The sequence below is a fragment of the Leucoraja erinacea genome, chromosome 30 (assembly GCF_028641065.1).
Source record: "Leucoraja erinacea ecotype New England chromosome 30, Leri_hhj_1, whole genome shotgun sequence".
In the NCBI taxonomy this organism is placed as follows: domain Eukaryota; kingdom Metazoa; phylum Chordata; class Chondrichthyes; order Rajiformes; family Rajidae; genus Leucoraja; species Leucoraja erinaceus.
Genome location: NC_073406.1, coordinates 4,277,485 through 4,303,733, shown reverse-complemented (window position 1 = coordinate 4,303,733; position 26,249 = coordinate 4,277,485). Strand labels below are relative to the sequence as shown.

The 26,249-nt window shown below is 44.1% G+C and overlaps 1 protein-coding gene across 1 annotated transcript; it reads left to right on the top strand.

The window, feature by feature from the left end:
• The first annotated feature begins 18,835 nt into the window (after positions 1–18,835).
• LOC129711392 (olfactory receptor class A-like protein 4) lies at positions 18,836–20,548 on the top strand. Its single transcript, XM_055659000.1, has one exon. It carries the CDS (start codon positions 18,836–18,838, stop codon positions 19,766–19,768), a length of 933 nt encoding a protein of 310 aa, XP_055514975.1. The 3' UTR covers positions 19,769–20,548.
• Positions 20,549–26,249: the final 5,701 nt, after the last annotated feature.

Sequence of the window (26,249 nt, the reverse complement as noted above, 5' to 3'; positions counted from 1 at the left end):
ATAGGCAACGTTTCGGGCCGAAACCCGAAAGGGTTTTGGCCCGAAACGTTGCCTATTTCCAACGTTGCCTATTTCCAACGTTGCCTATTTCCAACGTTGCCTATTTCCAACGTTGCCTATTTCCTTCGCTCCATAGAAGCTGCTGCACCCGCTGAGCTTCTCCAGCACTTTTGTCTACCTTCGATTTTCCAGCATCTGCAGTAAATTCTAGCTTCTTCTTAAACACGGCCAAAGGGCTGTTTCTGTGTTTGGCTCCCATATTCCTCTAAACATCCTCGTCAGTTTACTTGCGTTTTTATGAGCGTTTGATTCATGTGTGTTTCATGCCCGTGACCCTTTAATACAAATTTGTTTTTTGAAACGATTTTTGCAATAAAGCAGATGGCAGAACACATAGCCTCTCGTAACTTAAATCATATGCTTTTAAGCACGTAACCCCCCCCTAAAACGCAAAGTTCTTGGTAACTTTTTACATATGACCTATATTTGGATATAGAGACATGGATAGGAAAGGTTTAGGTAAATCTGGGTCAAACGCAGGTAGATGGGACTAGCTTCGATGGGGACATCTTGGCCAGCATAGACCAGTTCGGCCAAAGGGCCTGTTTCTGTGCCGTATGGCTCCATGTACCTCTATGACTCCACGTACATAACACAACCAGGTCCCCAGCAGCCAAATTCTCCTCGTCAGTTTACTTGCGTTTTATGAGCGTTTGATTCATGTGTGTTTGAAATAATGCCCGTGACCCTTTAATACCAACATTTGATATTCACACTGGTATTTTTGCAATAACACGCTCAAAAAGATTGCAGAAGATGTTGAAGAAAGCATTCAGGAAGAGGCTTGTCATTGTGGCAGAAAAAGCAATACGCCTCTGGATTGGAAGCAGATTAGAATTCAACAAAAAAAAAAAACAAGAAATTAATAAAGAAAAGGTAGATAGAAAATGGGAATAAACTAGTGAAAAATGGAACAATATATTGCAAGCAGTGGTTTGAGTGTTAACTCCAGCACTTTGTGAATGCTGCCTGACCTGCTGAGTTATTTCAGCATTTAATGGATTGCAAGCATCGTGTACAAAACTGGAAGGCAAATGTGGATCCGTTACAGATAGAGATGGGGGGGAAGTCATACTAATTTATTCCATTCATTTCCTGTCCCTCTATGATTATAGATTGGGTAATTTCCCATTTCAGTTGTGCTGTCGAAACACAAAAAACTAAAATTGCCCCTAGTGTGTAGGGAGTGAATGAGAAAGTGAGATAACTGGTGCGGAGAGAGAGTACAGAGGAGATTTACTAGAATGTTGCTTGGGTTTCAACAACTAAGTTACAGAGATAGGTTGAATAAGTTAGGTCTTTATTCTCTGGAGCGCAGAAGGTTAAGGGGGGACCTGATAGAGGTCTTTAAAATGATGAGAGGGATAGACAGAGTTGATGTGGACAAGCTTTTCCCTTTGAGAATAGGGAAGATTCAAACAAGAGGACATGACTTCAGAATTAAGGGACAGAAGTTTAGGGGTAATATGAGGGGGAACTTCTTTACGCAGAGAGTGGTGGCGGTGTGGAATGAGCTCCCAGTGGAAGTGGTGGAGGCAGGTTCATTGGTATCATTTAAAAATAAATTGGATAGGCATATGGATGAGAAGGGAATGGAGGGTTATGGTACGAGTGCAGGCAGGTGGGACTAAGGGGAATAAAAATTTGTTCGGCATGGACTTGTAGGGCCGAGATGGCCTGTTTCCGTGCTGTAATTGTTATATGGTTATATGGTTATATGGATGGGTGACAGATAGTCAGCTTGGGCCGAAGGGCCTGTTTCCAAGCTGAATCTCTAAAAACGAGAGAAAAGTCAAAGTCAAAGTAACAAATGTCAATTCAATTATGCAACAGTAGTTACACAGAGGATCGAAATTACGTTTCCCCATACTCCAAATGTGCAAGTAATATTAAAAACACAGACAGACAACATATCAATAAAAATAGACAATAGACATACATTATTTAAAATATTAAAATATTCACAGTATGCCAAAATGTAGCAAAATCTTTGAGGTATTTTAAACAGGGTGCAACAATGAAAGGTGCAATATAGAAAAAGTGCAAATTCCGTACTGGAGACATTGAGCCAAAGTTATTTTCACAGTTTGTTGTCTTTGTTTGGGTACTGTTCATGGAATTTACTTAAGTGTGTTGAGTAGTCTGATGGCCTGTGGGAAAAAGCTGTTTTTGAATCTGGTGGTTTTGCTCCGCATGCTGCGGTAGCGCTTACCGGAAGGTTTGTGTGTTGGGTGAGTGGTGTCTTTGATAATATTGCTTGCTCTCTTGCGACAGCGAGATGGGTATAGGTCCTGGATTGCTGGTTGGGGTGATCTGGTGATCTTCTCCGCTGTCCTCACCACTCTCTGTAGGGCCTTCTGGTCAGCAGCAGAGCAACTGCCATACCAGACTGAGAGACTGCTGGTAAGAATGCTCTCAATGACACCCCTGTAAAACGACAAGATATACTGCACCCACTGACTTCATCCAGCGCGTGTTTTAATCAGGTTCTCTTCATAATTTTAATGGGGTAAAGAAAATTTCAGCCTCGTCAATCTTATAAACAACTGAAAAAGCAACATGGCAGGGTATTATGTGTAAGACAAGCCAGATCCATGTGTAGAAACCAGGAACTGCAGATGCTGGTTTATACCAAAGATAGACACAAAGTGCTGGAGTAATTGTGAGGAATCTGAGGAAGGACATTATTGCCATAGAGGGAGTGCAGAGATGTTTCGGGACTGATTCCTGGGTCGGTCAGGACTGTCTTATGAAGAAAGACTGGATAGACTGGTTTATCTCTCTAGAATTTAGAAGATGAGAGGGGATCTTATAGAAACTTTAAAAAATTTTAAGGGGTTGGACAGGCTAGATCTCAAGCTTTGTTCCCGATGTTAGGGAAGTCCAGGACAAGGGGTCACAGCTTAAGGATAAGGGGGAAATCCTTTAAAACCGAGATGAGAAGAACTTTTTTCACACAGAGAGTGGTGAATCTCTGGAACTCTCTGCCACAGAGGGTAGTTGTAGCCAGTTCATTGGCTATATTTAGGAGGGAGTTAGATGTGGCCCTTGTGGCTAAGGGGATCAGAGGGTATGGAGAGAAGCCAGGTATGGGATACTGAGTTGGATGATCAGCCGTGATCATATTGAATGGCGGTGCAGGCTCGAAGGGCCGAATGGCCTACTCCTGCACCTAATTTCTATGTTTCTATGTTTCTATGTAATATAGCGGGTCAGGCAGCATCACTGGAGACAAAGAATGGGTGATGTTTCGGGTCGGGTCAGGTCGGTAGAAGGGTCCTGACCAGAAACGTCACTCATCTCGTGTCTTCAGGGATGCTGTTAGATCCATGTGCACTGATGTGTGACAGAATTTAGGTTTCAATCTCACAGCTTTGAGTCAGCAGGAATCAAGTGTGGACAAGTAGCTGGGTGTAAAACGCTGATTCATTTTTCCATCCGAAGGAAATAATTAATCCACCAAGAGTGTGTGTAGCCTAATTGGATTATCCCCACCGGGGCTGGCAGGAAGAAAGCATTGAGACTACAGCTCATGGGCTTTGTTGATTCTGCTTGTTGGTAACAAGGACGTACATGAGAAGCCTCTGCTGGGACTTCCAAAACCGAGCAAGGCAACTTGCATTCAAAATGATTACCTTTCAACTCTTTAAATAGGTACACCAGTGCAGGAAGGTGCGGTCAAACTCATTCAGACTGATGCCCACATGGATATGTATGTGCCCATATATTGTCCAGTACATATAGAAACATAGAAACATAGAAACATAGAAATTAGGTGCAGGAGTAGAGGCCATTCGGCCCTTCAAGCCTGCACCGCCATTCCATATGATCATGGCTGATCATCCAACTCAGTATCCCGTACCTGCCTTCTCTCCATACCCCCTGATCCCCTTAGCCACGAGGGCCACATCTAACTCCTTAAATATAGCCAATGAACTGTGGCCTCAACTACCCTCTGTGGCAGAGAGTTCCAGAGGTTCACCACTCTCTGTGTGAAAAAAGTTCTTCTCATCTCGGTTTTAAAGGATTTCCCCCTTATCCTTAAGCTGTGACCCCTTGTCCTGGACTTCCCTAACAAGGGAATATGGACACTTGTACTGGCAGATCCACCCACAGTATCGCAGGGCTTCCATAATAAATGCTTTATCTATCCTCCTGTTACAGAAGCCTTGATTAGTGAGTGGGAGATCTTGTGATGCGGTATTGTCCTACAGGAGGTATTAAGTGGTCTGTCCTTATGATCTAATACCTTGGGCATCTAATACCTAGGTGGGGTCCCATCTCAAAATGTGGCATCAACCACTTGGGTTGTAGGAAGGAACTACGGATGTTGGTTTAAACCAAAGATAGACACAAAATGCTGGGAGTAACACAGCAGGACAGGCAGCATCTCTGGATAGGAATAGGTGACGTTTCGGGTCGAGACCCTAGTTCAGACTGTCTGAAGAAGGTTCTCGACCCAAAACATCACCCATTCCATCAACCACTTGGGACTGAGATGAGAAGAAATGTCTTCACCCAGAGGGAAGTGACATGGTCTTTTTCAGAAAACTGTGAGGACTCAGTCTTAGTTTAGTTTAGTTTCATTTAGATACACTGTGGAAACAGGCCCTTCAGCCCATCGTGTCCATGCCAACAACGATCATCTGTACACTAGTTCATGTCCTGCACATTAGGGGCAATTTACAGAAGCCAATTAACCTACACACCTGCATGTCTTTGGAATGTGGGAGGAAACTGTAGCACCCAGAGAAAGCCCACGCAGTCACAGGGAGAACGTGCAAACTCCATGCAGACAGTACCTGTAGTCAGGATTGAACCCAGGTCTCTGGCGCTGTAAGGCAGCAAACCTACTGCTGTGCCACCCAGTCATTGAGTATATTCAAAGCAGAGATGATATTAAAAAAGATATTAAGGTAAGGGTTGGGGATATGAGGAATTTCAAAGGGTGCGTTGCATCAGAGGAAGATTAAGCTACAGAAGGAGAAACTTATGAGCTGACTGGTTATGTGTAAGGATCCTGCGGAAACAGAGAAAATGATTACATTTCATACTTCAGTTACGAGGTGGTACATGCAGGATGACTGAAGTGTGGCCAATTTCATATCAATTTTTACAAAGCAAAGGTGACACAGCTAACCCTGTAACTTGAGAATTAATTCAACATTCATGGTATTGGAAACTGTACAGTCCTTAATTAAAAATGAAATTACTAACAGATGAAAAGAAAACGATAAGAAGCAACCAATTTCGGAAAAACGACAGTGCTTGATCAACATGACGTTCTATAAACACGGTTCCACTGGTGGACGTGGAAATTCAACGTGTATGAATGAACAGAAATCCTTTAAAAATAAAGCTCCACTAGTCAACAGGCCTATGCTTTGGAAATGCCATCTACAAACAGATTTATCGAGACTACTAAACTAGCAGTAAACCCTTGATAGAAACATAGAAACATAGAAAATAGGTGCAGGAGTAGAGGCCATTCGGCCCTTCGAGCCTGCACCGCCATTCAATATGATCATGGCTGATCATCCAACAGTATCCTGTTCCTGCCTTCTCTCCATACCCCCTGATCCCTTTAGCCACAAGGGCCACATCTAACTCCCTCTTAAATATAGCCAATGAACTGTGGCCTCAACTACCTTCTGCGGCAGAGAATTCCAGAGATTCACCACTCTCTGTGTGAAAAAAGTTTTTGTCATCTCGGTCCTAAAAGATTTCCCCCTTATCCTTAAACTATGACCCCTTGTTCTGGACTTCCCCAACATCGGGAACAATCTTCCTGCATCTAGCCTGTCCAACCCCTTAAGAATTTTGTAAGTTTCTATAAGATCCCCCCTCAATCTTCTAAATTCTAGCGAGTACAAACCGAGTCTATCCAGTCTTTCTTCATATGAAAGTCCTGACATCCCAGGATGTAACTATAACTATAACTGGGCTGCTGCCTCACATCGCCAGAGACCCGAGTTTAATCCTGTCTGTGCGGAGTTAGTACGTTCTCCCCGTGACCGGGCGGGTTTTCTCCAGGTATTCCGTGTCCCACATTCCCAAAACGTGCAGTCATTTGTAAGTTAATAGGCCGCTGCGCATTGGCTGTAACGTGCGAGGCTTAATGTGGATGGGGAAAGTGGGAAACCATAGGACTAATGTAAACGGGTGGTTGGATCGATGGTTGCCGTCCACTCGGTGGGGCAAAAGGCCTGGTTCCTTGCGGTAGCTCGAAACTAAAGGGATTGTTGCAGACTGAAGGACAACCAAGTACGAAAAGAATCCTCTGGAAAAGATTGCTGAGATGGGTAAATGATAAAAAGAGATGAAAAGAGGAATAAAAAGACACCTTATTTTTAAATTCAATTTAGAATTGAAGTTAAAGCAAACACCAGCATAAAATGGACGTTAATGGCTGGTTGCTATTGGTGTTTTCATTGCTGGATATGGTTTGCAATAGGTAAGACACAGATCACCATAACTAGAGTAATATAAAGAAGTGTAATTAGTTTAGTTTACTTTAGTTTGGAGATACAGAGAGGGAACAAGCCCTTCGGAACACCGAGTCCATATGGCCCAGCAATCTCTGCACACTAACACTATCCTACACACACTAGGGACAATTTACAATTTTACCAAAGCCTATTAACCTACAAACCCGTAGGTCTTTGGAGTGTGGGAGGAAACCGGAGCGTTTTCCTTGACCCCATTACTTAAGATAAACAGAAATATCATTGAGATCAAACAGAAAAAAGTAGAATAATAATAATAATAATAATAATCTGGAAATGATTCCAAAATATAATAAAAGGACATATTGATATTTATTAATAATGATGACGGCAGCCAGTTAATGAAGAGAAGTGAGAACACTTCATGAATTGTCCATGGCTCATTAACCAATTGTTTAGTTGCTAGGCATCGATTACCTGGTCAATGAGGTGAACATGTTTACCTGGTCAGCAAAATAACTGTTTAAAAACCAGAGTAGAATCCGTCTGGAATAGACACAAGATGCTCACCCTCCAGCCTTGCTGACTACACCTAGTTGCAGCCAAGGTAAGCACCACCTTTAGATTATTAATTTCGAGGATATATGTCCTCGATATCCCGCAGCTCTGCTCTTGCTCCCCCTCCCCCCATTCGTAACAAGGACAGAGTCCCCCTTGTCCTCACCTTCCACCCCATCAGCCATCACATGCAGCATATGATCCTCCAACATTTTCGCCACCTCCAACGGGATCCCACTGCTCGCCACATCTTCCCATCTCCACCCCTTCCTGCTTTCCGCAGAGACCGATCCCTCCGCAACTCCCGGGTCAACTCGTCCTTTCCATCCCAAACCACCCCCTGCCCAGCTACTTTCCCCCGCAACCGCAGTAGATGCAACACCTGTCCCTTTACCTCCCCCTCTACTCCATCCAAGGACCCCGACAGTCTTTCCAGGTGAGGCAGAGGTTCACTTGCATCTCCTCCAACCTCATCTACTGTATCCGCTGTTCCAGGTGTCGATTCCTGTACATCGACGACACCAAGCGCAGGCTCAGCGATCGTTTTGCTGAACACCTGCACTCAGTCCACCCTAACCTACCTGATCTCCCGGTTGCTCAGCACTTTAACTCCAACTCCCATTCCCAATCTGACCTTTCTGTCCTGGGCGTCCTCCATTGTCAGAGTGAGGCCCAGCGCTAATTGGAGGAACAGCACCTCATATTTTGCTTGGGTAGCTTACACCCCAGCGGTATGAACATTGATTTCTCTAACTTCAAATAGCCCCATTGCTTTCCCTCTCTCTCCATCCCATCCCCCTTTCCAGTTCCCCCACCAGTCTTACTGTCTCCGACTACATTCTATCGCTTTCCTGCCCACAGGTGAATCTGTGGAATCCTCTGCCGCAGAAGGTAGTTGAGGCCAGTTAATTGGCTATATTTAAGAGGGAGTTAGATGTGGCCCTTGTGGCTAAAGGGATCAGGGGGTATGGAGAGATGGCAGGGATGGGATACTGAGTTGGATGATCAGCCATGATCATATCGAATGGCGGTGCAGGCCGAATGGCCTGCTCCTGCACTTATTTTCTATGTTTCCCCTGACATCAGTCTGAAGAAGGGTCCTGGCATAAAATGTCACCCTTCCTCCTCTCCAGAGATGCTGCCTGTCCCGCTGAGTTACTCCGGCACCTTCGATTTAAACCAGCATCTGCAGTTCTTTCCTACATCTTTAGATTAATGGTCTCCTCCTGCCCAAGTCAAGACACACTATTCCAGAATTTGCTTGAATAACAACGGTGAGATGAACACATACATCGCTACTAAATAATGTATTGTAGCTTGAAACAAATACTCTGGGAATTAAATATCTCGGAAAGTAACGTTCTCTCAATGTTCCTCTCCGTCTTTCATCTCTCTCTTGTCATCCAAAATTTATCTCCTCTGCTTTCTGACCCACGGTTTGCTGTTGTGTTTTTTTGGTTCATTTCTCGGCTTCTTCTGTTTCCTTGAATTTCCTTTGATTATGAGAGAGATTGTTTAGTCACTGAGGTACCTGCTGATCTTTTTTTTTGTGTTGTTAAGAATATGCTTTTCCAGATATTTATGGGGAGAAAATGGTCAGAAGGGAAATAAATACCCAAGTAAATTCTAGCCCATTGCAATTCCTTCTTAACATCAGAAGCCCGGATCAGTTTGCATTCGGTCTTGCGTTTCGTTTTTGGTTATGTTTTTCATCAGGTCTATTTTCCTCAGGCACAGTTACTCCTTGACGTAGACCTTCTTCCTCCGACTTCAACAGGGCTGTGCTTTGCTTTAAACATGACAGGGCCACGTTTTGTTATTTGCGCCTGCTTCCATTGCAGCAGCTGCTTAAACCCTGAAACCTCCTGTAAAAAAAAAAATGCTGCTCACTGCGTATATTTGGCAGGATAAGGATTTCCTGCAATCAAGCTGTACACAATGCGTGCAAGATCTTTCTTCCTCAAGGCTGTGATTGGTAGCACCTTTTGTCCCATACTTTGGTTATTCCAAGGTAGACAAAAATGCTGGAGAAACTCAGCGGGTGCAGCAGCATCTATAGAGCGAGGGAAATAGGCAACGTTTCGGGCCGAAACCCTTCCGGGTTTCGGCCCCGAAACGTTACCTATTTCCTATAGTGGAGATTGTTCAACTCTTTGCATGGAGCGAAGGAAACGTTGCCTATTTCCTTCGCTCCATAGATGCTGCTGCACCCGCTGAGTTTCTCCAGCACTTTTGTCTACCTGGCCTAATGGATATTGATTTCTCTAACCTTTGGGTTTCGGCCTGAAATGTCGCCTATTTCCAACGTTGCCTATTTCCTTCGCTCCATAGATGCTGCTGCACCTGCTGAGTTTCTCCAGCATTTTTGTCTACCTTCGGTTCTCCAGCATTTGCAGTTCCTTCTTAAATACCTTGGTTATTCTTGATGCTTGATCTTGACCTTTAATCCTGGAGCTGGGATGGAGACATCTCCATCTCCATCAAGGCTGATCCTTCCCCCCCCCAATGGTCCAGCATGTCCATCTTCTGGATGATCAGGAACAAGAATCCATGCAAAGAAGCTCTTGGTGCTGGAATAACTCAGCGGGTCAGTCAACATCTCTGGAGAACATGGATAGATGACATTTAGGGTCAGGACCAGTCTGAAGAAGGGTCTCCAACCAAAACATCACCTATCCTTGTTCTCCTGAGATGCTGCCTGACCTGCTGAGTTACTGACCAAAACCCTTCTTCAGACTGGCCCTAAATGTCATTTATCCATGTTCTTCAGTTTCTTCAGAAACTTCAGTTTCAGCCCAAAACGTTGCCTATCTCCATAGATGCTGCTGCGCCCGCTGAGTTTCTCCAGCATTTTTGTCTACCTTCGATTTTCCAGCATCTGCAGTTCCTTCTTAAACACTGCTGAGTTACTCCAGCACTTTGTGTCTCTTTTTTTTTGGTAAACCAGCATCTGCAGTTCCTTGTGTCTCCAAGAATCCAAACAGATTTATTTGTCAATTTCAGCTGGGGTGCCAAGGCTTGATGTGCTGACAGGGTGGACATGCTGGCTTGATCAACCAATGTGGGCAGAGTCGCATTCACAACAATCGCCCATCAGATAGTTACAGCAGCTTGATGTTCTTGGGCTTTAATTAGAGGGTTGTGCTCCAGCAATACTATTGTGTAAAGTGACTAACCGAAAAGTTTTGAAGATAGACACAAAATGCTGGAGTAATTCAGTGGGACAGGCAGCATCTTTGGAGAGAAGGAATTAGTGACGTTTCGGGTCGAGACCCTGCTTCAGACTGAAGACTTGATGGATGTCAGGGATTATGGGGAGAAGGTAGGAGAATGGGGTTAGGAAGGAAAGACAGATCAGCCGGAGTAGACTTGATGGGCCAAATGGTCTAATTCTGCTCCTATCACTGATAACATTATGACCCAAAAAGCCACCCACTCCTTCTCTCCAGAGATGCTGCCTGTTCCGCTGAGCAGTCAACCTTCGGTGTAAACCAGCATCTGCAGTTCCATCTTACATAACAGAAAGCTTCTACGTTTTTTTCCACTGGTATCTTTTTTTAATTTAAGATGGAAAAGGTAATTAAAATATACAACAACTGGGATGGGATTTTGTTAATTTAATTTCAGAGCCGTCAACGTTATATTACAAAATTCTACGAACTCTGAATGCAAATTGAGTGCAATTAAGATCACCAAGGCAACAGTTGTTAAAATTGCGCTTCTGAATCTCAGTCTTTATATTTGTTTGTTGTGGGGGTTGCAGGCACAGTATTGACTCGAATCATGATGATAAAATGCCAAGAGTTCCCTGCAAAACTATTAAACAAATATCATTTCAAATGTTGTTGTGTGTAGGATTATGAAGGGTTAGCTATTGGAGGCATTTAAACTATTAAAGACATTGGATCAAATAGATTTATTCCTTGGAGCACAGGAGGCGGAGGGGTGATCTAATAGAGATGTATAAAATAATGAGGGAAATAGATAGGATGAATGCATAGTATTTTACCCCCATGGCAGGGGAATCAAGGACCAGAAGATACAGGTTTAAGGTGAGAGGGGGGAAATTTAACCTGAGGGGCAACATTTTCACACAGTGGGTGGTGGGTATATGGAATGAGCTGCCAGAGGATGTGTGTAGGAAGGAACTGCAGATACTGGTTTAAACCGAAGATAGAAACAAAAATCTGGAGTAACTCAGTGGGACAGGCAGTATATCTGGAGAGAAGGAATGGGTGAAGTTTTGGGATGGGACCCTTCTACAGACTTTGAGGGTCCCATCCTTCTCTCCAGAGATGCTGCCTGTCCCGGTGAGTTACTCCATGTTTTTGAGGAAGACACTTGGACAGGCACATGATCGGAAAGGTTTAGAAAGGCAGCGGTACAGGTAGATAAAGTGATTAAGAAGGTAGTTTTGTCTTCATTAGCCAGGACATGGGAAATAAGGAGAATATGGGCAACTGTATAGAACATCAGTTTTTGTCCACATCTGGAATATTGTGTGCAGTTCTGGTCGCCATGTTTAATTGTCACGTGTACCAAGGTTCAATGAAAAGCTTTTGTTGCATGCTATCAAGTCAGTGAAAAGATTATACATGATTACAATCAAGCCGTCCACAGTGTACAGATAAAGGCAAAGGGCACAACATTTAGTGCAAGATAAAGTCTCATAATTAGAGATAGTCCATAGGTCTCCAATGAGGTAGATTGGAAGTCAAGAATGCAGGTGGCAGAATGGCTCAGTTACAGCTGGGTAGAAACTGAATCTGTAGGTGAACGTTTTCATATTTTTGTGCCTCTTGTCCGATAGGAGAGGGGAAGAGAGGGAGTGGTCAGGGTGAGACTGGTCCTTGATTATGCTGGTGGCCTTGCTGAAGCAGCGTGGTGTAGATGGAGTCAATGGAAGGGAGGTTGCTTTGCGTGATGGTCTGGGCTGCGTCCACAACTCTCTGTAATAGTGGGAGTGGGAAGGAAAGAAAACTCGGCAGGATGTTTCGGGGGAGGGAATGGCCAGGCAACGATTCGGGTCGCGACCCTTCTCCAGACTGAGGACCCTACACAAACCTTGCCTGTCCACAGATGCTGCCTGATCCTCTGAGTGCCTCCAACACTTTGTGTTTTACTCAAGATTCCAGCATCTGCAGTTTCTTGTGTCTTCGTCAGGAATCGCCTTCCTGGGATGGGGCATTCAGCTGTGAGGGGGGGATCAGACAGACTTGGTTTGTGTTCCATGAGGAAGTTTGAGGATGGAGGCACACAAAATGAAGAGGGGTAATATTAGCGAAGATAGCAACTTTTTTATTTCCTGGTGAGGAAAAGCCAAGGTGTGTATAAACCACTGGGCATAGGATTAATTTAGGGAATTTAAAGGGGTTTTGAGGAAGAATTTTTTCTTCATTTCTCAGTGAATGGGTGAAATTTGGAAGCCACTTAATTTTGGAGCTAGAGACTTTCTTAATATTTAAGAAGTATTTACATGAATACATGGCATACAGGGCTGAGTACTGATAAATGGGGTTAGATAGGAACCTAATGGCCAACATGGGCATGGTAGACCAGGGGATCTGTTTCCATGCTTATGAGTCCAGGATTCTATGACTAACAAGGCATTCTCAAGCAAAGGCAGCAAACAGAGTCGAGATCCAGATCAACAGCAATCTAATTACTCAACAGAATAGCCCTAAGGAATTGAAAGGCTCGCTACTGAAACTATTGTTCAAGATAAAATCAAGGAGAAAATTAAATGTTCTCTCAGTTATCTCAACCAATAATACAATCTCCTCCTGACAAGGGCAGCACTGATGGTAGAACCTCGCAGGTCCAGTGACCCTGGCTTAGCGCTGAACTCGGGTGCTGTCCATGTGGAGTTTGCACATTCTCCCTGTGACCTTGCGGGTTTCCTCCCACATCCCCATGGCCTGCAGGTTGGTTGGTCAATTAGACTGTAAATTGTTCCCGGTGTTTAGGGGAGGGGGGAATCTGGGGGGAATTGTTGGGGAAAGTGGGGAAAATCAAATGAGGCCAGTGAGTGTTGGATTAGTGGAAATGGGTATTCAATGGTTGGCCAGGCTAAGGACGAAACCGCCTTTTCCAGCCTTTAAAAAATTAAAGTCATTTTATTTGGAGGGGGAAAATATATATGGATGTTTGAGCGATATGGACTCTGTGTAATTAAGGTAAAGATGTAATTCAAGATATTCAGATCTTGGACTCTGTCTTCCTGTTATTGATTGATTGATTGATAGATACAACATGGAAACAAACCCTTCAACCCACTGAGTCCACACTGACCATCGATCACCTGTTCACACTAGTTCTATGTTAATCTAACTTCACATCCAGTCCCTACACACTAGGAGCAATTTACACAGGCCAATTAGAAAAATAGGTACAGGAGTAGGCCATACAGCCTATCGAGCCAGCACTGCCATTCCATATGATCATGGCTGATCATCCAAAATCAGTACCCCATTCCTGCTTTTCCCCCCCACACCCCTTGATTCCGTTAGCCCTAAGAGCTAAATGTAACTCTCTCTTGAAAACATCCAGTGAATTGGCCTCCACTGCCTTCTGTGGCAGAGAATTCCACAGATTCACAACTCTCTGGGTGAAATGTTTTTTTTCCTCATCTCACTCCTAAATGGCCTGCCTCTTATTCTTAAACTGTGACCCCTGGTTCTGGACTCCCCCAACATCAGGAACTTTTTTCCTGCATTTTTCACCCAATTAACTACAAACCCGCACATCTTTGGGATGTGGGAGAAAACGGGAGGAAACCCACGCAGTCATAGGGAGAATGTACAAACTCCACACAGTAGCACCCAAGGTCAGGATCGAACCCGGGTCTCCTTAGCACCGAAGCAACACGGCTCCAATTGGGTTTACTCTGTCTAATGTATTAGATTACATCAGACTCTGTTAATCTAATATATCCCCTGACCATAAACGATGACAGATATTCTTCACTCAATTTTTTACAGAGACTTGAAGAAAATTAATCCGTACTAGGGAGAAAGGAAATAGAAAGATATTTTGATTTTTTTTTGTCCCTGCTTCTTTAACTCCAGTTTGTTATTTATTTGTTTACCTGTGGCAGATGAGAACTTCAACAATCTTCTGGTACAGCTGAGAAAAGACAGAGCCGCTGATAGATTCTGCCAGTGTTTGAAGATCAACGGACCATTGAAGTAACTACCGTTGGGTTTTGTCTGGAAGGATCGATTCAAAATAGGCTTCAAATCCTCAAAAGCATAGAGTTTACAGCAGTCGGATAGATTATTGTGGGGAACTCATCCATAATCCATTTCCATCCTCTTTGTACATAATTTCACCCTCCCATTACTTTTTCTATAGAATCACAGAGCATGGAAAAGGCTCTTCGGCTCACCAAGTCCTTGGCAACCATCGATCGCCTATTTATATTAATCCTACAGTGATCCCGTTTAATTCTCTTAATTTTGCCATTAACTCTCCCAGATCCTAGCCCTCCCTAAATACTGCAGACAATTTGGTTCAGTTTTAGTTTTTTTTAGTTTAGTTTTAGAGATACAGCATGGGAACCAACCATTCGGCCCACCGAGGCCACACCAAACATTGATCACCCGTTCACACTAGACAATAGACAATAGACAATAGGTGCAGGAGGAGGCCATTTGGCCCTTCGAGCCAGCTTCGCCATTCAATGTGATCATGCCTGAACATCCCCAATCAGTACCCCGTTCCTGCCTTCTCCCCATATCCCCTGACTCCGCTATTTTTAAGAGCCCTATCTAGCTCTCTCATGAAAGCATCCAGAGAACCTGCCTCCACTGCCCTCTGCGGCAGAGAATTCCAGACAATTCCACAGAATCCCACTAGTTTTATGTTATCCCACTCTCTCATCCAGTCCCACACATGAGGGGCACCTTCGCAGTGGCCAATCAACGTTACAAACTGGCACGTTTTGGGGATGTGCACTGCGGGGAGGAACCCTTGTGGGTCACAGGGAGAACTTGCAAATCCCACACAGAGAGCACCCGAGGTCAGGATTGAACCCAGGTCTCTGGTGCTGTGAGGCAGAACCTCTACCAACTGTGCCACTGTGCCGTTCCTCATTAACATCAAGGAGATGACCGGCTTGTTGTACAGGCATCATTTTTTTTTCTGTCTTTTGGTTAGTATTAGCCGTAGAATTTCCTGGTAACCAAATGAAGGTTTATCATTACAGGTAATGTCCCTGAGTAACCGCCTGTAAATGTTAAAATGCAAGGATATTACATGTGGTATTAATCAGTGTCTTCACCAAACAAACACGGCCAGAAATAAAAAGATTATCAAACAATGAAAACCATAAGTTTTACGTTTTTGTGGTGAACTGGCCATCATCATTGATCTTTCTCAATTACATACAGTTTCCCTTTCTCCATTATCGAGTGCTAACTACTTCCTTAATGAGACATCCCGCTAACTCTTGAGAATTTAGCGCAGCTTTGGCAGAAATCACATCTTAAGAACATTCAAATCTGTTACGAATACTAACAGGCAACCTACTTAATCAGCTAAAAATACATAGCTCAAGGATTTAGTTGTTTGCTTGTTGTTTAGTTGTATACTTGTTGTTCTATCTCCAGCAAAGACCATCATGTACTGTAACCTCTTGCTATCTTACACCAAATGTGAATAATCTTCCTTCCACTTGAGCATTGACACGTGGACAAAGTACCTGAGATTTACTAGCATCCGTAAAACTGTACTCAAGACAGGTTTGGAGGGATATGGGCCAAATGCAGGCAGGTGGGACAAGTGTAGATGGGACATGTTGGCAGTGTGGGCCGAAGGGCCTGTTTCCACACTGTATCACTCTATGACTCCAAAACGAACTTAACCTTTTGACTATCCAGTGACAATGCACTGAGCTCTATTCTGCAATGGTGGGGAGATAACACTGGAAATCTGCCCAAAGTTCCTTGGCAAGAGATCTAGAAACAATGTGAGTAGAAATATTTTTATACTGAAAGAGGTTTGGCAGGCGGGGATGAATATAAACTTGAAAATAGCCCCCCAAAGGGAATTAGATGAAGAGTTGAAAGAGAAAATAAATTACAGCATTACATTTAAATTGCAGAGGGAAGTGGATTGAATTTGGGGCATCACAGTTAGTAGAGCTGCTGCCTCACAGCTCCAGTGACCCGGCCTCTATTCCTGCCTCTGGTGCTGTCTATGTGGAGTTTGCACATTCTCCCACGTGATCATGTGCGTTTCCACTGGGAGCCCCAGATGAGCAGGGTGATCGCTTAATTGGCAACTATAAACCGACCCTAGTGTGTAGGTGGGTGATAGAATCTAGGGGGTATGGTAGGAGTGTGTGGAGAATAAAATGGGATTAGTGGTCCAGTTTCCATGCTGTAGGACTCTTATGATTCTCTCAGAATTGTATTGATCCTGGAAAGAGCTGCTGTGGACTTGACCATTGTCATGTGTGCAAGATACAGTGACAAGCATTGCTTTTGCACTCCAACTCATCATATCAGATAATACTGTATATAAATACAATCAAACTCAAGTGCAAAAGGTAGAGCAAAGGGGAAGAAGCAGAGTGCAGAATATAGTTTCTCAGCATCGTTGTGCTCCAGTTCTATGGACAAAGTCCAATGTCTGCAATGGGGTTGATGTGAATTGGACAGTACCCTAGTTTATGGAAGGACCGTTCAGAAGATTAATAACAGAGGAGAAGAAGCTGTTAAGGCCCTGTCCCACTTTCCCGAGTTACTCACGATCTCTCCCGAGTTTCCCCCTTGATTCGAACTCGGAGGATAGCCATTCGTTGGTACTCGGGGCTATTTTTTTTACTTGTGGACATTTTTCAACCTGTTGATAAAACATCCCGACTTACCTGCTACCCCGAGTTCCTACGGGCCGCTACAAAACATCTACGGACTCCTATGGCCTCCCACGAGCTCGCTACCGACATTCCCCGAGTTCGAATCAAGGGGCAAACTCGGGAAAGTGGGAAAGGGGCCTTTACTGAATCTGGTGGTGCGCACTTCCAAGTTTCTGTAAAGACTGTCGGACGGGAGCAGGGAAAAAGAATGGGACACTGGGTGTGGGACAAGTCTTTGTTTACGGTGGCTGTGTGTTTGCTTGAAGCAGTGTGAAGTGGAGATGAAGTCAACTGGTGGGGAAATCTGGTCTGAGATGGACTGGGCGACATCCCCAACTCTTTGCAATTTCTCCTCAGATGTAGCCTCAGTGGTTGACATCGATAGTGGCGAGACCTGGTGAAGGATTGTTAATGCTGCTTCTGGGGATTATTGGTCATGCATTTCCAATTAGATTAGCACACCAAAACCTGGACACAGTGCTTGATGTAGTTTACCAGAATGCATCTTCATTTGGGGAAGGTGCATGGTATTAAATGAGGAGCATAACATCAGTTAAAATAATTGAAAAAGTCATGCGTTATATTGCTGCCAAATATAAAAAAGAAATCTTGACAACTTCCTACACAGTAATTCCCAGCTCGTTGTCAAAACTTCAGTGGGGTGTTGTGTTCCATTAGTAAATCTTACTTAAGACTCTGGCCACACTCATTATTCAGCCCATATTCAAGTCAAGGGCATATTTAGACAGAAAGAATAAAGAGAGAGAACGCACTATGAATTCAATCTAAACAGTGTCCAGGAACAGAGATGTCTGGTTTAGATAAAGTGGCTGTGCTATTAGCATGGTTTTCAAGGACTAGAGGACACACTTTACAGCACAAGATACAAGAAAGGTTTCAGGAAAAACGTCTTTCCCGGGAAGTTTGACTTGCTGCCAGCCAGGGTACTGGAAACAGAATCAGGGTCTTCTTATGGGAAATGGATGGACACTTGAGGCAGCAAACAGCCTGAAATAATCTTTGAGGAATGAGTTACAAAAACTCACAACCCATTCAGGAACAAAAAAAAGACACAAAGTGTTGGAGTAACTCAGCGGGTCAGGCAGCTTCTCTGGAGAGCATGGACCGTTGACGTTTTGGGTCGGGACTGAAGGAGGGTCAACTATCCATGTACTCCAGAGATGCTGGGTTACTCCAGCACTTTGTGTCTTTCTTTGTAAACCAGCATCAGCAGTTCCTTGCTTCTACACCAAACAAGGACAATTCTGCCTCAACTCTATCATAAATGAGTGATTCCTTATCTTCAAACAGTGACCCTGGGTTTAAGATCTTGCATGAGGAAACATTCTCTCTATACCCACCCTGCTAAGTCCCTTCAAGACCTTGTGTGATTCAATGCATTTATGACTCTTTCTCCTAAACTCCAAAGGATACGAGTCCAGTCTTTCTTTTCTTTTCACAAAAGGCAACCTGCCCATTCCAGAGATCAGTGCAGTAAACTCTGTTTTGCTTGCAACAAGATTTCTAATTTTGTTTAAATAAGGAGATGGAGACTGTACATGAATTCCCAATATTGTCTCACCAATACTCTATATAGCGGAGGCACAACTTCCCAGCTTTAGTATTCAATCCATCTCATTAGAAACAATGGATACTGTTTGGTTTCCAATATACCTGCTTGACAGACAACATTTTGGGTTGGGAGCCTTCTCAAGGGTGCCGACACAAAACATTGTTTGTCCATTTCCTCCACAGATGCTGCCTGACCCGCCAGCACTCTAGTGTTTTGCTCTAGATTCCAGCATCTGCAGTTCACTGTCTTTCCATAAAACAGATGTCACTTTACAGCACAGCTATGTTTAATCTATTGCAGGTACCGGTTTCGAGATCGAAGGATCCAAAAGCGAAGGGGATGGAATTTCAGAGTTCTGCCCAGCTCATCGTGTATGGTATCCTGGTATTTCTGGGGATTTTGGGCAATATACTGGTGTTGGTGACAATAATAGCTACATCCACGGAATACCACAGCCTTGCTGCTTCGGACATCATTCTAGCCAACCTCGCCGCTGTCAATCTACTCATCTCAACTTTTCGAAACATCCTGCTCTTTATTACGGAGTCGGGAGTAAAAATGTCCCTGAACCTCAGCTGGTGCAAAGTGTTCATGTTCCTTTGGCTGTGGCTGAAGTGTGTTAGCGTTTGGGTCACTTTCTGTCTCAGTTGCTTCCACTTTCTGAAGATAAAACAACACTTCCATCTGAGCACAAAGATGAAGGAGATCATCTATGTGCTGGTGATCTTAAGCGGGGTGTGGTTTGTCAATTTTATCTACTCCATCCCCGCTTTTGTTTTCACCGAGAAGGTCGGCGTGAACCACACCAAGAAGCTGATGTTGGTAAGCACCACTGAGGAACCTTTCCTCTCCTGTTCCTGGAAGTTTCCGTCTCAGCAACACGGCATCGTATTTGCAGCAGTCTCTCTCATCCTGCATGAGTTCCTGCCCATTGTCCTGATGATTTGCACCAACCTCAGCACCGTGTATTATCTCAACGAGCACATCAGGGCGATTGCAGACGATCACCTACACAGCGTGCAGGTGGAGCGGACAGCAACAAAGTTGATCATGGCTTTGGTCTCGCTCTTTGTCCTGTGTTCGGGCACACACTTGGTGGCAGTGTATTACTACAACCACAACGGCGGCCCTGCCACAGACTTCTTGTTGACTTTGGCAAACTACTGTGCCGCAGTCTTTATAGGTTTCAGCCCCTTGATGATGGCTGCAGGTCACAGTAAACTTCGGAATAAAGTCTGCAGCGTGTTACACATTAACATCTCGTCGAGTTAAATTCTTAACAGTTTTCCTTTTAAAGAAAAAAATACCAGAGTTTAACAAGCTGTGCCGAGCTTTAAGTGCCCGAGGGATTACAGCAATGAATTCAGTTAAAGAGACCCTGACTATGAGTGCTGCCTGTACAGAGTTTGCACGTTCTCCCTGTGACCACGTGGTTTCCTCCGGGTGCTTTGGTTTCCTCCCACATTCCAAAGACGAGCGGGTTTGCAGGTTAATTGGCTTCTGTAAATTGTCCCCAGTGGGTAGAATAGAACTAGTGTACAGGTGATCATTGGTCGTTGTGGGGCTGAAGGGCCTGTTTCCGCGCTGTATTTCTAAAACCCTTGTCTAGAGTATGTAAAAACATGCATGAACCATAATTTCTTAAGGGAGGGCTCTTTGACTTCACTCTTCCCAAGATCCTGTACACAATGGATTCAACAGATATTGATAGTGGGAAGATCTACATAAAACACTCCTCCTGACCAATGATTAGATCCACCCTTTAACACCCACTTTTCAGAGATCAAGGAGGCATGCAAAGCGCCTTTTTTTTTTAAATGGGCACTGCCAGCTTACCAAAATATGAAAGAAACGTGTTTCTTCACGTATTAAGTGGACCAGTAGCTCTACGCTTGTGAATAAACAGTGTATTTGAATATGTGCTTTTTACAAGGTGGTATTTCATCTTAGTGCAGTCCTACAGAACACTCAATGGATGATGAGATGATGAGGTGGATAGCTCCACCTTGTGTTGTAGTGAGTCCTAGCTGCTGTGTGCTCCTGTGTTTTCCCCTGTGATCACTCCATATAAAGTTAAAGGAAATACATTAAAAAAAAAACAATATTGAAATAGCATAAGTGGTGTGTCAATAAATTCAACACACCAAATTTAATAAATTGTCGTCATTATTTATTACTTCTGATGTATTTGAAAATAAACATGTTAAAGCACGGTGGAACAATAACAAAGAGAATACATAGTATGTTGCATTCATATATATTACATTATATTATATTATATGCATTATATTTTTATGTGTACAAAGCAGAAAAAACCACAGTAAAATTGCATGTTGTACTGTTCTGCAATGAACGCTGGACATGATTAGTAAAAAGGATGCATGTGAAACATTCATTTTCCAAATACGTTGAAGACAAGAACAACATGAATGTGACTAATAAAAACCTTTGAATACTTTGAACAAAACCTAATAGATGTCTGGTAGGATTGAGAGGAAAGATTGAGGCTATGAAGGTTTTGTGGTGAAATGAGGAAACTTTATATATGGTAAATCTAAGGTAGACAAAAATGCTGGAGAATCTCAGCGGGTGAGGCAGCATCTACGGAGCGAAGGAATAGCTAACGTTTCGGGTCGAGACACTTCTTCAGACTCAGACTGCTTTCTTAAACAGGGTAAATCTAAAATAAGTTTGCAAAGTAAGCATGATCCCAACCGGAAATGACACCTATCCATGTTCTCCAGGGGTGCTGCCTGACCTGCTGAGTTACTCTAGCACTTTATGTCTATATTTGTAAACCTGTATTTGCAGTTCCTTGTTTCTACATCTTGTAAAGTAAGCTAGCAGGCAGCGCAACAATGAGGCACAGTGGCACAGACCTGCTGCCTCACAGCACCAGAGACCCGGATTTGATCCTGGTCTCAGGTGCCGTCTGTGTGGAGTTTTCATGTTCTCCCTGGGACTGCGTGGGTTTCACCCAGGTGCTCCGATTTCCTCCCACATCCCAAACATGTGCGGGCTTGTAGGTTAATTGGCCGTCTGTAAATTGCCCCTAATTTGCAGTGAGTGGATGCAAGAGTGGGACACCACGGAATTAGTGTGAACGGGTAGATAGACACAAAATGCTGGAGTAACTCAGCGGGTCAGGCAGCATCTCTGAACAAAAGGAATGTTCAGGTGATGTTTCGGATCAAGACCCCTCTTCAGATGGGTGTGAAGGATGATTGAAGGTCGACATGGACCTGGTGGGCCGAAGGGCCTGTTTCCATATTGTATCTCTAAACTAAGGCTACCTGGGACCAGAAAAGGGTTTAAAACTAGCGAAAGGTATTTTCAACACAAATATCAGGAAGCATTTGTTTTAATGCAAAGAACAAATAGTTCCCACTACAAACCAAACCCAGAATCCATAAAATAGTTAAAATTGACATCAAGATTTTGTGTGTTTTGTTATTTTGATGGAGGAGCTAAAATTGATTTTTTTAACTATACCTCAACCTTTGATTTAGCATCACTGTGATTAATAACATTTCCAGTTGGTCATGAGCACTGCTCTTCATACATTTTTATTTCTTCAAGAGTATTTTTTATCTTAGGTATCTTGTTACTGCCAATGCACCTGTGACATTTGCAATGAGTGGTGCAGGAACCATTTTGCTCACCATCTAAGATTCTACCTTCTAATTACGAGCAAGCAGTAAACTGATAATCTACTCCTGCAGCCCACAATAATGCACACATCTCACCAATTTTAACACAACAGTGAATGCTTATCCAGAGGTCAGCTGAAACACCAGAGTGGCTCATTATTATGGACAGAACAGATTAAATTAAACCCACTCATTTTGACACTGCCTGTGACACCAGCAATCAACTACATATTTATGAAGTGAATTTCATAATTGCCATTTGCTCCGCCACATGTTTTGATCTTAATTGGTCCCCAGTTTCCAAGCAATTTCGGGGGTTTCTCCCCATTTTGGGGGTAAATCTTTTGGGTTTGTGAAACCAGGAATAATACCTCTGTTCTTAGCTCCTCTTCTTAAGCAGTCTTTTCGTGGTTAAGGATTGTTTCGAGTTTAGAGATACAGCATGGAAACAGGCCCTTTGGCCCACTGAGTCTACACTAACCATTGATCAACCATACATTAGTGTGCAGGAAAGAACTGCAGATGCTGGTTTAAATGGAAGGTAGACACAAAATGCTGGAGTAACTCTGCGGGACAGGCAGCATCTCTGTAGAGAAGGAATGGGCGACATTCGAGACCCTTCTTCAGACTCTACCATACATTAGTTCTATGTTACACCACTTTCACATCCTACACACCGGGGTAATTTGGAGAAGCCGATTAATCCAGAAACCTGCACGTCTTTGGAATATGGGAGGAAACAGGATCACCTGGAGAAAACCAACACGATCACAGGGGGAATGTACAAACACAGCATGGACAGCACCCGTAGTGAGCATTGAACCCAGGTCTCTGGCTCTGTGAGGCAGCAGTGTTACGACTGTGCCGCCCCTGAGATTGTGTCTCAGTGTTCCTGATCCTGGCGTTCTGAACCGCAACCTTCACCACTTCCTCCAGCTCCAAAAGGATTCCACCACCAGCCACATCTCCGCCCTTTCCCTCTCCCCTTTTTGCTTCCCACAGGTTAGTTTAGTTTAGTTAATTGTCACGTGAACCGAGGTACAGTGAAAAGCTTTGGTTGTGCTATCCAGTAAGCAGAAAGACAATATATGATTACATTATCGAGCCATTTACAGTGTATAAATACATGATAAGGGTATAACTTTTCGCGCAAGGAAAAGCCAGCAAAATCCAGTCAAAGATAGTCCGAGTGTCCCCCTCTCCATTACTCCTTGGTCCACTCATTCATTTTCAAGTTGTCAAGAGAGTTTATTGTCAAGTGTCCCAGATAGGACAATGACATTCTTGCTTGCTGCAGCACAAGAGAATATTGTAGGCATAAATACAGAACAGATCAGTGTGTCCATATACCATAGAATATATATATATACACACATAAATTAGCTGTTATAGTTCAGAGTTTGTTTGAAGTTGTGTTTAATAGCCTGATGGCTGTGGGGAAGAAGCTGTTCCTGAACCTGGATGTTGCAGATTTCAGGCTCCTGTACCTTCTACCCGATGACAGCGGGGAGATGAGTGTGTGGCCTGGATGGTGTGGGTCCTTGATGAAGCTGGCAGCCTTTTTGAGGCAGCGACTGCGATAGATCCCCTCGGCCAGATTGGATGAGTTAGTGTGGCCCTTGTGGCTAAGGGGATGGTGTATGGAGAGAAGGCAGGTCCTTGATGAGTTGGATGGCAGCCTTTTTGCGGGCAGCTCGAACTGCGAATGGCCTACTCCTGCACCTAATTTCTATGATGGTGGGGAGGTTTTGCCCTGCAACCGTAGGAGGAGCAACACTTGCTCCTTCAAACCCTCTGTCACCAAGGACCTAAACTGGCCTTCCAGGTGAGGCAGAGGTGTATGTACACTTCCTCCGAACTGGTCCATTGTATTCGATGCCCACGGTATGGATGAGACCAAGTGTTGACCAGGTGACGGTTCTGCAGATGGCCTGTGCTCTGTCTGTCTGGCTGTTCCAGTTGCAAATCATTTCAATTCCCCTTCCCATTCCCACACTGACCTGGTTGTCTTCAGCCTTTGCCATGGTAAGGCCAAACACAAATGAGAACAACATCTCATGTTCCACTTGGGTAGCCTGCTACCCAATGATATAAACATTGAATTTTTCTGTTTCAGGTAACTTCTCCCCCTGTTTATTTTTCCACACCCACTAATTTGAGGAAGGACATTCTTGCGATTGAGGGAGTGCAGCGTTAATTCCCGTGATGGCGGGACTGTCATATGCGGAGAGAATGGAACAGCTGGGCTTGTATACTCTGGAGTTTAGAGGATGAGAGGGAATCTCATTGAAACATATAAGATTGTTAAGGGCTTGGACACACTAGAGGCAGGAAACATGTTCCTGATGTTGGGGTAGTTCAGAACCAGGGGCCACACAGTTTAAGAATAAGGACTAAGCCATTTAGAACGGAGACGAGGAAACACTTTTTCTCACAGAGTGGTGAGTCTGTGCCTCAGAGGGGAGTGGAGGCAGGTTCTCTGGATGCTTTCAAGAGAGAGCTCGATAGGGCTCTTAAAAATAGCAGAGTAAGGGGATATGGGGAAAAGGCAGGAAAGGGGTACTGATTGGGGATGATCAGCCATGATCACATTGAATGGCGGTGCTGGATCGAAGGGCCGAATGGCCTACTCCTGCACCTACTGTCTATTGTCCACCCAGGTTCTCTCTTTCTTTGTTTACTTTTACTATCCCCCACCCTCAATACTAAGACTCATCGCCCTCCCTCACCTGATTCCATCTTCTCATCAGCTACACACTTGTCCAACCACCTGGGTTTTTTTTCTCGTGTGGTTAACTTTTCTTATTTGCTCCCGTATGTGATTCCATCTGGCCATCGCCCCTCCATCATCTGGTTCCATCTGTCCCCAGTCAACCTCTGCCTCTACCAGTCTCCCCCATCAACCCCCTACCCCTGTTCCTAATTTGCCCTTGTCTGCCAAACATTTTTTCCCCTATCTGATTCCTATTCCCTACCAGTTTCTGTCTCAGTATTTCCCACTCCCTCTTCCCCCATTTGGCTCCATTTGCCCATCACCCCACCACCATCTATCGCATTCCTCCTATCATCTACAAGTCTTTGTATCATCCCTTCTTCTCACTTCTATACACTGGCCAACTCCCCTCTGCAATCTCAGTCCTGATGTCCCAAAATGTCCACCATTGCCCCACTGATGCCACTTGAGCCACTGAGTTTTACCAGCGATTTGTTTTTTCGTCAGGAACATAAAATCATAGACTTATACAGCACAAATCAGGCTTTTTGGCCCATTTTGGCCATGCCGACCAAGATCGCATACACATTTGCCTGCATTTGGCATTTACCCCTCTAAACCCTTTGCAGCAGGACTCCAATAGGTGATCTCTGGGACAGGCAGAGATTGAATTATGTTGATCAGTGCCAGAATGGAATGGGATTGAGAAAGATAGACACAAAATGCTGAAGTAACTCAACGGGACAGGCAGCATCTCTGAACTCCAGCATTTTGTGTCTATCTTCGATTTAAACCAGCATCTGCAGTTCTTTCCTACGCATACGATGAGAAAGGCTGGGATTAGAGTAGGTTGAGCAGAAAGAGTAGATTATGATCAGAACAAACTGGAATTGGAGCAGGTTGAGTAGATAGGGTGGTTTGTGATTGAGACAGGTTGAATAGAGAGGATTGATTATGATTGTGGACAGGTTAGGACCGGAGTAGAATGAGGAGAGAGAGAGTAAATTATGATTGGGACAGGCTGGGATTGGGGTAGGTTGAGTTACAAACTTTTCACTGTACCTCAGCACACGTGACAATAAACAACTCCGAATTAAACAGAGATTGAGTGGACTATGATTGGGACTGAAGCAGGTTGAGGAGGGTAGGTTTGTTTGAGACTGGCTGGGTTGATCAGAGATAGAGTGAGTTATGATTGGGACAGGCTGGGTTTGGGGTAGGTTGAGCAGTGATTGTGTGTATTATGTTTGGGAGAGGCTGGGTTTGGGGTAGGTTGTCTGGTTGTGCAGAGATTGTTAGGATTATGGTTAGGGCAGATTTGGATTGGAGCAGGGAGGGAGAGAGAAAGAATGGGTTATGTTTGGGACAGGCTGGGTTTGGGGTAGGTTGT

Bases quoted from the DNA above. Each gene is read 5' to 3' on its own strand.
- LOC129711392 (XM_055659000.1), top strand. From the start codon at position 18,836: ATGGAATTTCAGAGTTCTGCCCAGCTCATCGTGTATGGTATCCTGGTA.